The sequence below is a fragment of the Pithys albifrons genome, chromosome 2, assembly GCF_047495875.1.
Source record: "Pithys albifrons albifrons isolate INPA30051 chromosome 2, PitAlb_v1, whole genome shotgun sequence".
NCBI classification, from domain to species: Eukaryota; Metazoa; Chordata; class Aves; order Passeriformes; family Thamnophilidae; genus Pithys; species Pithys albifrons.
The window spans coordinates 54089267-54101744 of NC_092459.1; the positions used below are offsets into that span (position 1 = coordinate 54089267).

The window sequence follows — 12478 nt, forward strand, 5'->3', positions numbered from 1 at the left end:
AACTAGGCAACAGTTCAGCATAAAACAAGATAGAAGAAAAAAAAACAGGCTGAAATTCAGTTACAAGAGGTGTCACAGCCTGCTTTTAAACTTTCCTAGTATTAGCCATGTCTTGCCAAATAAGGGATCCATAATTTGACTACAAAATGTGCTATATTGATTCTGGACAAAATTCCCCAAATTTCTGTGTGGAAAAAGAGGGCATATCTGAAGAAGCCTGAACACACTGTAGTTCTAAATAATGCAAACATGTTGGGACAAATACTGAAATATCTGGGGGACAGACATTAGGCAGACAACTTTTTTCTTTCCCTTCTACAAAGAGGTTGGAAGACAAGTATGCAAACACTGTACTACCATTATACCTGAAAATTTATGAACTAGAATTTGTTGTAAAGAAACACAAGGACCTTAAAACAACCTGAGTAAAATATTAGACTGCAAAAAAATGTAATAGCTATGAAACCAGAGCAGAGCACACCACTTGGATTTTTTTGGTGCCTTGGGTTGTTTTGAAGGGACTGGGTATGAGGAGTGCTAGTGCTTATGTGTTGGGGTGGAATTCAACAAGCTGTTCCAGTTAGCCACGACAACTACAGCATTTCACTTGATGCATAATTCAAGGAGCTCTGCCTTGAATTTTGTCTCATTTTGATTTTTGTCTGTGTTTTCAGGAACTGGGTGAGGAGACCACATGAGTAGTTTCCCACAAAAATCATAGGTGCATTATTTAATTATCCTTTTCAGGACAATCTAAGTTTCATTATGGCAGATAATAAGGAAAACAGTCGCTTTATACCATTTAAATTTCTAAATTACTGACTTCTTTGATCTCTGCCAAGCTCTGAAGTCATCATGTCAAAAAATCAACAGTCTCTCTAAATATAGCACTGACATACCTTCTGGTATCAGTTGCATAAGACACTATCTTATTTTTTGAGAATAACACTGAAATTTAAGAAAACGAAAATTCTAAAGCATTCCATTTGACATCACTGTCTTCTAGGGTTTGCAGTGCATTATTAAGACAATAAGCAAAGAGTGAATAAAGGCACAAAGAAGCATATCTATATGAATCTGGCAAAAGAAATTTCCACTTTGTCCAAACTGCCCAAATTCTGTGTTGCTAAGTGGTGCCACCTTCAGAAAGTCTGTTAATTTTTTGCATCTAACTTTACTAATCTTCAAAACAAACACAGTTCTCAGTGACCTATGGAGTGCTGAAAGGCTTAATTAGTTAAGGTTTATACAGTGGTTCAAAATCTTTCGATCAAAGTACTAGATTACATAAAAAAACCCAGTTAACTACAGTTGTGCAATTTCCATCTCATGGAAGCATTTAGCCTTGAACTTGCACTACTGTTTTGCAAATACACTCTAAAACATTTTTAGTAATATAATTTAACAACACAGTAGGTCTAAATTTTCAAAACACATTTTCCCTCTTTCCCTTCCCTATTTTTTTTTATGTTGTTCCTTGTTTTTACCTGAGATGTTGGTTGTTACATTGATTGTAGTTGCTGGTCCAAACCCCTTGACAGTGCTTGCACGTATAAAGAACTGGTAAGTAGTACCAGGGTGCAAATGTGAGAAGACATGGTGTGTGCTGTTCCACAGCTTCGACACTGTTTGCGGAGGTCCTGCAACTGGAACTGCGGGGTCAAATGACTGTATACTGCTATAACTGACCTGTGAAAACAGTAATTTTTGTAACAACTGTTAAAGATTTTGGCACATGTGGATTAGGTAAGCTTGGCTGGAATGGAAACAAAAGACATGTGGTCATCTAGCTAACCCACCTATCTTGGGGATATCACAGAATCATAGAATCATTTAGGTTGGAAAATATCTTTAAGATCATCTGTTCCAACCATTAACCCTACACCAACAAATCCCCCACTAAACCAATGAGCAGCTCATTTAGTGTTAGGTTTTGGATTTGTGATTAAAATACCAAAGATTGCACTTCTGCTCTTTTTGTTTCTATCCCATCCCCATGTGGGGAAATGAGTCAATGGCTGAGTGGGGTTGAGTTGTCCACTTGGGTTAACCCTCACTATTTAAAGAACTTTCTTAGCATTAAATAAATGAATAAACAAACAAACAAAGAAACATTTTAAGGGGTTTTGTTTGCTTACTTGATTTGCTTTCCTGTAATTTACTATTAAACAAAATTATACCTTGTAGGCCTTTAAAAAAGGAGTGATGAAGAGTGGTGTTTGTTGCTCTAATTGGCTTGTGTTACCTGCTAACCTCCTATGGAGGTCCCCAGAAGGCTCATATATTAAATAGACTTCAAACAGAATATACACAGAGGTTTTCTTGACGGGTTATATCTGAAGATCTAACAAAGCTGAAAAAAACATGGCTCCAAATTTAATAACTACCTTACTTTTCATGTAAACTTCTCTTCCAACAAAGATTTAACAGATCATGGCTGTCATGGCTTTGGAATAGCGTATATTAACGATATAAGATTTTTAAGGCACTTATACTCACATGCCAAAGGCACCTGACAGGGCAGGACAGCCAGCAGAATATGCACAATAATTACAAATTTTGAATATCTAATCACTACACAAAATCATGTATTCTATAAAGGAAAGGAGCATATCATGGAATAGCTGCCTACAGAGCACAAACACCCACTATCAGCCATCTTTCTTGATGCACCTCCCTAGACCCATCCCATGCTTATTAGGTGTTTAATGATTACCTCATACTGAGTAATAATGCCATTTGGATCCACAGGTTCCTTCCAGTTGAGGAAGATCTTATCTTCAAAAGGAGTTCCTTTGACTGATTTGGCAGGTATAGGGCCTGGCACTACAAAAAAAATAAAACTTTTAAAAATAGGAATTCAAGAGATGGAAAAACTAAAAAGATGACAGAACATCCTATTAAAACCAAAAGCGAGTGCAGGTCTATTTTTATTAATATTCATTTGCATGCAAAAGGTAGTGGTAGAGAGTATGAAAAAGCACTTCAAAGTGTATTTTGTCATTTGCAGTGCAGAGAGAGCATGAAGTTGAAACGTTAATGTTATCCCCACATACAGTTTTCAGAACTTCATGCAAAGTCAAATTGTCTCATAGTATAGCCAGGGGAAACAGTTCAAGCTAGATTACAACTTCAGGAAACATCACTGAACTCTGTAATAAGCGTATCTTAGGACAAGGACTACATGGATTTGAATTTCTTTCAAAAAGAAAAATCAAAGGCAAGGATGAGCTACTGTTATAAAGCTTCTTCCAAAGGAAAGACATTCTTACAAAACAGTTCTCAGTCACCCCTTCTTATGATTTGTTGTTTTAAAAGAAATCCTCATTTAAAGAGAGGGCTGAACACAAGGCAAACACACCAGTTCAGCTGCCACTTCTGTCAGCCATTGACCTCTTCATTCTGCAGAATGATCAAGACTGCTTACTTCAAATCTTTCCAATAAGAGATCTTTTCAGAGCTTTGAACTAAACCGCACTAAGATGACCCTACTTTCTTATTTTAAATGGAACCAATATCCTTGGTGTAAACACAAGTCTGATATGTCACCTCAGGCCTCTTTGCCCAAGAGATTCACAGCACCTGGTAATCCCATCAACACCAGGCAGAAGCACTTAGTTATCTCCCATTACAGCTTACAAGATATTTTTGCCTACACATATGATTCCTTTATAACACAGCAGCTCACCTAGATTTGAACACACACATGCCGAAAAAAAGGGATGAGAATAAGAGAGTGCCTGAAGAAACTCTGAACCCAAAGAAACACCCTCCTCCCTCAGAGAGACACAGTTGCCCAAATTTGCAGTCTTTCAATCTAAAATGTTACTTCTATTTAATATATATACATAGATTTCTCTCCCCTTCTTGGGTATTCATTATCAAAGCAGACTGAAGTTTTGCAAAGAGTAAAAATAAATCAAAACCTGTTGGATCAAAGAAAGTGTCAGGCATTGTGCTAGCAGCAGGAATGAGTGAGTGGTCTGACCCAACAGTGGGATTTATTTTAGTCTACATGCAAGCTATAAATGAAGATCTGACTCTCAGTAGAAACAACATAATTTGGCACATTAATAATAAATTCATGGAGTCAAAAAAAGCCCAGAAGTAAACAGATGAGAGCTTCAGAATCTGTGCATCTACCTACCAAATGAAAACTTAGGAGAAGTTAACTAAAAGCACAGGCTGGTGCTTTGTTTCAGTGTCTCAATGCAGAGTAGGCAACGGATAAAGGCTGACATGTCGTGACAGCCCCTCTGTGCTCTTTGTGACCTTGAGCGGCTTGCTGTAGGTAACACTTCGTTTTTCATGGAAATGCTCTACTGTTTTTCCTTTCATCTCAAAAGAGGTATGAATATATCCTGATGCACATGACATTTTCCCTGGAACATGCATGCATGTGTCTGTGTGTGCACATGTATATCTGTGTTTGGGAAACCACATAAGTACACACCAGGGCCTACACAGAATATGAAATTTGGCATTAAAGTACACAGAAGTATGGGATGCAAAAAGATTGCTCACAAACATGAAAAATACTTTAACAAAAAGTTTCATATTCAGTTGAAACTGGGTGTAGGGTTTTACATTTGAGGGCTGCAAAAAACCTCCTACACCTTCTGTTTAAACATCACAGTGGGAGAAGCCTTTAGGCTTGTCCCATCCCGTGACTGTGTTTTCTTTTCCTCCAATGTAAAATTTGATGCTTGAGGGAGCAGTAGCAATGTTAAAGTGACTGGAACTACATGATCGCAGTTAGTTTCATACTTATCTTCCCACTGGCATGGGAAGGGTACAAGTAACAGAAGCTAGCCCAGCAATCCCAGTTAAAATAAGGTCAGAAAGTAAAAGAGAGTAAGTAGAAAAAGAGAACAGTAATTTCCACAAACCTCACCCTTCCCCACAAATTCATAAAAACTGAAGCTTGGGATCACCCTAAATTATTTGAGAGCTCAACTAGAATTAAAGAAATGAATAAAAGTTCAAGTGCTTAGAAAAAGGAATATAGTTTGAATGACACATTTTGATAGTCTGAAGTAATTTTTTCCTTTCCATTTTTCCGTTCAATTCCAGTAAAAGAGTGTTTAAATTGCATCGCTTTACCAAGGGGTGAAGAGAAGCAAGGAGAGAGAAAAGCAGGAGCAAAAGAACTTGCTTAAAGAACACGGTATCAACAGGTGAGTCAAAATAATGCCTTAACATCCTGTGAGACACTGGATCATTGCATTATTGGGTCAGAACCAGCTCAGGTGTGTGTATGGGGGAAGGGATAGGTCAAGTCTCACAGAGGTGAGGTAATGCCATATCCCACATGGCAGCCCCTGGGAGACTCCCAGGCTGATCCCAGAGCAGCTGGCAGTCAAAGACAGCCCGGGAGTGCAGCCCACATCACTCCCCCTGGAGTCCCTGACCCAGACTTAGGTTGGCCCACACAGTGGGAGCATCACCCTTCAGCCCACCCCAGAGCCACTGGGTTGGAAGTCCTGCCTGCGAGGGGTGGCCACAGAGGGCCAAAGCACATAAAAACAGCAGCTCATGGTCACCATTTTGCTTGAGGCTTGCCACTTGCCTCATGGAAGCTGGACTTGCACAGGACTCTCCGGTGGTAGCTATGATCTTATCTTAATCTTTGTTTACTCTTTCTTCTTCTCTTAATCTTCTTTCTTAATATTTTGGGTAACTTTGGACCAAATCAGTAGGATTTTGCTAAGTTGTATGGGTTAGCATGTGCTACGTCATAGGGTTTGTGGAATGCACTATCTGGGTTGTATGTTACGCTTCTAAACTTTTCCCAAGTTCCCCTGTTTTCTCCCTTATTTTCTAAAGTTATCAGTAAAAGTATGTCCTGAAGAAAGCATGTGCGGCATCTTCTCTTTATGCTACCTCAAGGTATTAATGAACTGAGGGCTCTTCAAAATCTTTGGTGGGCTTATTTTTGGAGCCTTGTATATTTTTAAGAGTTCAACTCCTGGTTGAACTTGTCACTCCAGTCCTGAGGTCTTATACATCCTCATTTGTGTTTTTATGTCTTTGTTCTCAGGCTAATATTAGTTACAAACAGAAGTTTTTTTAAAAAGACAAAAAAAAGTAAAAATTTCCCCAAACAAAGAGAACAACAAAAGAACAAGGTAACCTGTTGGTAACACTTCATTGAAGACTAGAACTGAATTTCTCCTTGTAGGCAGCGATTCCTTTCTGTTCCCTGTAACTCAAAGAAAGACTGCAGATTTCAGAAATACCTTAGATTTTACCTTTTCAAAACAGTGTTAAGAGCCTTCCCTTTATATGATATTTAGTAAGGGCTCTGGTATAATACAGCCATGTTAATGCCATCCTTGTGTTGATAACAGCTTTCAGAAACCTCCTCACAAACAGCCCAAAAGGCTTTCTTCAGTCTTGTGTGAGCATCTTCAGAAGTCCCATGGCTTACAAGAGGACCTCTTTGCTGCCTTCTCAGATCCCATTCTTCTTCCTACATGATCTCTTGCTTTTGCTCTTGGACTTACAGTTTACACTTAAAAAATTCAAGACTGCTACAAGTGTATATCAAGATGAACTATGTTACTTAATATTTTCTAAGTATTTGAATATTTCAAAAAGCGTAAATAGCTGCTAGAGGAGTTGGACTTGGACCTCTTGGCCTCTGCACCTTCTCTCTGGTCCCAGTGATATCCTTTCCATTTGCTAACCTTGTGAAGTGTGAACGCACCATCTCTCAGTGACAACAGCAAATAGACTTTCATTCCCATCATTATTTTATGATAAACTTCCATTGTGAAATCGTTTAGGTAGGTTTAACTATATGGGTTTCAGAAGAGATTTGGGATTTAAGCAAAAAAAAAATATATAAAAAACTATACAAAGATAAAATGCACATATATATAAAAGCAACATAAAATACATTCAAATAGAATCTCAGCAAAATTTCATAGTGCAAACACAAGCTCTTCTTTCATGATTTACATGCATCTTCAGAGCCTTTTAATGAAGCTGTATGTTCATACAGTGAATATCTGATAATCTTTTCTTCTATATGCATGTGGGATGGTGGACTTTTATAAATAGTATGAATAATAAGAGTACAAACCATCAATCTGACATCAGACCAATTAATTTTAAAGCAATATATTTGCATTAAATTATGTCACAAATAAATTCCTGTTCACAAATAGTGTCACTTAAATGTTGTTCTACCCTGACTTAACAGGAAATTTATATTACAATACATTACTTCTGGAAGAACAATGTATTAACTGACACCAACCACTATAAAAATGAATTTATATTGCTTCAGTTTTCCTGCTACAAAATAATGAAAGTGCATGTAAACAGGGTATTTTTATTATTATTATACTCCATGAAAGCCCTACAGAGTATTACTATGCTCTGTGGTAAAAGTTATGTGAAGATGTATGTGTGGTTATATTCAGAAAAATTCCTTTGTTGTACTCAAGAAGGACAACATATCAGCAGTAAATTTACAGCTTCCTCTGAAGTTAGATACTCTTTTAGGAGATGGATACAGACAATCTCTCCTACTGTTTAAATGTTACAAGAAATTAAAATCATCCACCTTTCCATTGGCTTTTTCTGAGGGATTTGCCAATATTACTTTACCTTTTATTACAACTGGAGACTAAGGTTTAAACAGAAGCAAATTTTATATATTAAAAGGAAAAACAAAACCAGAATTGCTGTTACTAGTCTTTGCCATACAAACATTTACACCAAAGGTGGTGACAAAAATTAGTGCTTTGGAAATCACTCAAATTGGACTGTTTGCAGCAAAGAACAAAATGCTACTGAGTGCTACTGAGAAAAAGCCCTGATTTTATACTGACAGTGCCTTTTGGTGCATGTCCTTCACTTGGCATTCATTTTCCAGCCCCAGTGTCCCTGGAGCTGTAGATTCTGTGGCTCTCTGAACCCTAACCCTATTGGAACTTGGTGCAAAGGCTGAGGTCCTCATCCTCACAGGTGGCCCAGATTACAAGAGTGTGAAGGCAACAGTGTTGGTGCCCTGCCGTGATCCCTTTGGCATTACTTTTCCAGACAAGTGCCCCTGGAGCTATAGGCTTTCTGGCTCTCTGACCTTTAACCCTAACTGTAATGGAAGCTTGGTGCTGAGGTCCTTCCAAGGATGGTTATTCCACCATGTCCCTGGCCACCTTGTTCCAACGAGTTCTGGATTTGCTGAATTCAGAGGCCCGGGCACCTAATGCAGCCTTTTTACACTAAGTACTGACTTCAGTACTCCTCATTTCCAGGTGCTGGAAATGTGTATTCATTTCAGGGTGAAATAATCTCATATACTCACATACTTTACAACTTTATGAAAGTATGCAATTTTTTAATATTTGGAGAGTGCTTTCAGCTAATACATGGATAAGGAATACAGAAACTTGTGAGAATAGGTGCAAGCCCTCATTCCACTGCAAAAACTGCTGAAACAGCCACTATTTTGGGCCTATCTGCAAACATCACAATGTGAAGCACACGATTTCAACAAAGAACTTCATATGCAATATCACTTTTTCAGCTATAAAAGCTTCTAATACAGGTATCTAAAGAAAATTAAAGTAGGAAGTTGGTTAAGCCAGGGTAAATAATTCTGTGCTTCATGATGAATTTTCCCTCAGCTATTAATAAAAAAACCTAGCTAGTATTTCCAGTGTCTGCAAACATTGTTTGTTCAGCATAAGCTTAAAATAAATCTGTGCTAATGATTCCCTGGCAGGCTTTGTTTGCTGCTCCTTCAGCTATCAGCAGGTGACTCTGAGGGGAGTTGGAGGCGTGGCTTTCTTGTTAGCAGGAGAGTGAGAGGCTTTAAAAACATCTCTAGGGAGCGCAGGCGACCTGGAGCGCATTGAACAGGAGGGGGCAAACAGGGGTGTGGCACGTCAGTGAGGGCGTGGCACACCAGTTTGCACTGCAGTTTGCACAGGCAGGGCGAACAGGCAGGGCATAAGCCTAGGTATTTCTGCGGCTTTTTTTTGTCTCTGTTTGTTTGTTAGTTTCTCTTTTCTACCTTTCCCCACAGCTCAAGGCAGTCATGCCTCCCAAAAAAATGAAAGCTGTTGCTCCTGTTACCAGTAGAGGGGTGTCAATACAGACAGAACCCTCTAAAAAGGATGCAGCCACTCAGGCCTCTGGCTGCATAGACTGTTTCAGCCTGGACCTACTACCAGAGGACAGTATGAGAAGCACCTGCATATGATGTGAGCAGGTGAACAATTTGCTGTGTCTGGTGGCAGAGCTAAAGGAAGAGGTGGATAGGCTCAGAAACATAAGGGAGAGTGAAAAGGAAATTGACTGGTGGAGTCACACCCTTTCCACTCCTAAGGAAGCCCAGCAGGAGGTGGTGAAGCCCAGCCCCTCCTGCCATCAGGCAGACAGAACAGACCATTGGGATGGGGACGAATGGAAACAGGTGCCTGGTCATAGAGGCAAAAACACCCCCTCTCGGCCCCTTTCACCTGCCAGGGTGCCCTTAAAAAACAGGTATATGGCCCTGGACTCGGACTGTCTGTTGGAGGACAGTCAGGAGGAGGATCTGTCTACAAGGTCTTCTGGTTACCCCCAGTCTACCGGACGGGTTACAACTACAGGTAAGAGGAAAAAGAGAAGGGTTGTTGTAATCGGTGACTCCCTTCTGAGGGGAACTGAGGGCCCTCTGTGTCGGCCAGACCCATCCCACAGGGAAGTTTGCTGCCTTCCCAGGGCCAGGGTGAGGGATATTACCAAAAGACTTCTTAAGCTTATCCAACCCTCAGACTATTACCCGCTGTTGGTTGTCCAGGTTGAAAGTGATGACATTAATAAAAGGAGTACCAGAGTAAATAAAAAAGATTTCAAGGCACTGACCCAATCTCTTCATGGGACGGGAGCACAGGTAGTAAATACCTCAGTTCCTGTGCTAGCTGGGATGAATGAGGAGAGGTTTAGGAAAGCCCAGCTTACCAATAGGTGGCTTAGGGGATGGTGCTATCGTCAAAATTTTGGGTTTTTTGATCATGGGGCAAACTCCATGTTACCCAGTCTCGTCAAAGCAGATGGGGTTCATTTATCTGGGAAGGGTGAAAGAACTGTAGCCCATAAGTTGGCAGGGTTGGTTAGGAGGGCTTTAAACTAGGTTTGAAGGGGGAAGGGACGGCAACTGGGCTCTCCAGAGATAGGCCTAAGGGCATAGAGCCCGAGTTGAGAAAGAAATCAATGGCCCAGCTGAAGTGCATGTACACCAATGCACACAGTATGGGAAACAAACAAGAGGAGCTGGAAGCCATAGTGCAGCAGGAAAATTATGACATAGTTGCTGTCACAGAAACGTGGTGGGATGAATCACATGACTGGAGTGCTGCTATGGGGGGCTACAAGCTGTTCAGAAAGGACAGGCAGGGAAGGAGAGGTGGAGGGGTGGCTTTATATGTTAGAGAGTCTCTTGACTCTGTTGAAGTTGAGGTCAGCAGTGACAAGGTTGAGTGCCTGTGGGCCAGAATCAGGGGCAAGGCCAACAAGGCTGACACCCTTGTGGGTGTCTGTTACAGACCATCCAACCAGGATGATGAAGGAGATGAATTATTCTACAAGCAGCTGGCGGATGTCTCAAAATCTCCAGCCCTTGTTCTTGTGGGTGACTTTAACCTGCCAGATATCTGCTGGGAGCTTCATACTGCAGAAAAGAGGAAGTCAAGGAGGTTCCTGGAGTATATAGAGGACAATTTCCTTCATCAACTGGTGAATGAGCCTACCAGGGGTAAGGCCCGCTAGACCTACTGTTTACAAACAGAGAGGGGCTGGTAGATGATGTAGTGGTTGGAAGTTGCCTGGGGCATAGTGACCATGAAATAATAGAATTTTCAGTCCTCAGGGATGTAAGGAGAGCCACCATTAAAACCTCTACTTTGGACTTCCGGAGAGCAGATTTTGGCCTATTCAAAAAACTGATTCAGAGCATACCCTGGGAAACAACCCTTAAAGGCAAGGGGGTCCAGGAGGGATGGACATGTTTTAAGAAGGAAATTTTGAGTGCACAGCAACAGGCTATACCAGTGTGCCAAAAGGCCAGCCGGAGGGGAAGACGGCCAGCTTGGTTAAATAGGGAGATTCTGAAAGAAATGAGGGATAAAAAGAAATTTTACAGACTATGGAAAAAAGGGCTGGCTACTTACGAAGAATTTACAGATAGAGCTAGGTCATGCAGGAAAAAAATTAGGGAAAGAAAAGTGGAATTTGAAGTAGATTTGGCTATTTCAGTTAGGGATAACAAAAAGTCCTTTCATAAATACATTGATAACAAAAGGAGGGGCAAGGAAAACCTCCATTCTCTGTTGGACTTGGAGGGAAATATAGTTAAGGAAGATGAGGAGAAGGCTGAGGTACTTAACACCTACTTTGCCTCAGTTTTCACCAGTAAGACAGGTGGCCCTCAAGACAACTGGCCTCTGGAGCTGGTAGACAGGGAGAGGGAGCTGAATAGCCCTCCTGTATTCCAGGAGGATATAGTTACTGACTTACTGAGCCAGCTGGATCCTAACAAGTCTATGGGACCAGACGGGATCCATCCCAGGGTGATGAAGGAGCTGGCAGAAGAGCTTGCCAAACCGCTCTCCATCATCTTCCAACAGTCCTGGCTCTCTGGGGAGGTCCCAGATAATTGGAGGTTGGCCAATGTCACCCCAATCCACAAAAAGGGCTGCAAGCAGGACCCTGGCAACTACAGGCCTGTCAGCCTGACCTCTGTGCCTGGCAGGGTTATGGAGCAGTTCATCCTGAGTGCAATCACACAGCACCTAAAGGGTGGACAAGGGATTAGACCCAGCCAGCATGTGTTTAGGAGGGGCAGGTCCTGTCTGACCAACCTGATCTCTTTTTACGATCAGGTGACCCACATGGTGGATGAGGGGAAGGCTGTGGATGTGGTCTATCTGGTCTTCAACAAGGCCTTTGACACTGTCTCCCATAATATACTCCTGGAAAAGCTGGTAGCCCATGGCCTGGACAAGTGTACCCTCTCCTGGATTAGGAGCTGGCTGGAGGGTCGGGCCCAGAGAGTGCTGGTGAACGGAGCTGCATCCAGCTGGCGGCCAGTCACCAGTGGTGTTCCCCAGGGGTCTGTATTGGGTCCAGTCCTGTTTAACATCTTTATTGATGATTTAGATGAGGGGATTGAGTCCATCAGCAGCAAATTTGCTGATGACACCAAGTTGGGAGGGACAGTCGATCTGCTGGAAGGCAGGAGGGCTCTGCAGAGGGATCTGGATAGACTTGAGAGATGGGCTGATTCCAATGGGATGAAGTTCAATAAGGCCAAGTGCCGGGTCCTGCACTTTGGCCACAACAACCCCCTGCAGTGCTACACGCTGGGCACAGAGTGGCTGGAGAGCAGCCAGGCAGAAAGGGACCTTGGAGTACTAATTGACAGGAAGCTCAACATGAGCCAACAGTGTGCCCAGGTGGCCAAGAAGGCCAATGGGATCCT

General features: G+C 41.6%; 1 protein-coding gene across 9 annotated transcripts in view; it reads right to left on the minus strand.

Annotated features, from left to right (window-relative positions):
* The window catches only part of PTPRK (protein tyrosine phosphatase receptor type K), a 415886-nt gene that overhangs the window by 86643 nt on the left and 316765 nt on the right, over window positions 1-12478 (minus strand). For all 9 annotated transcript variants that reach the window (XM_071549052.1, XM_071549044.1, XM_071549051.1 and 6 more), the window contains exons 9-10: window positions 2717-2826; window positions 1488-1689 (exon numbers count right to left, since the gene is read on the minus strand). In XM_071549052.1, the coding sequence (XP_071405153.1) occupies window positions 1488-1689; window positions 2717-2826 (312 nt within the window). The remainder of the gene's footprint in view (window positions 1-1487; window positions 1690-2716; window positions 2827-12478) is intronic.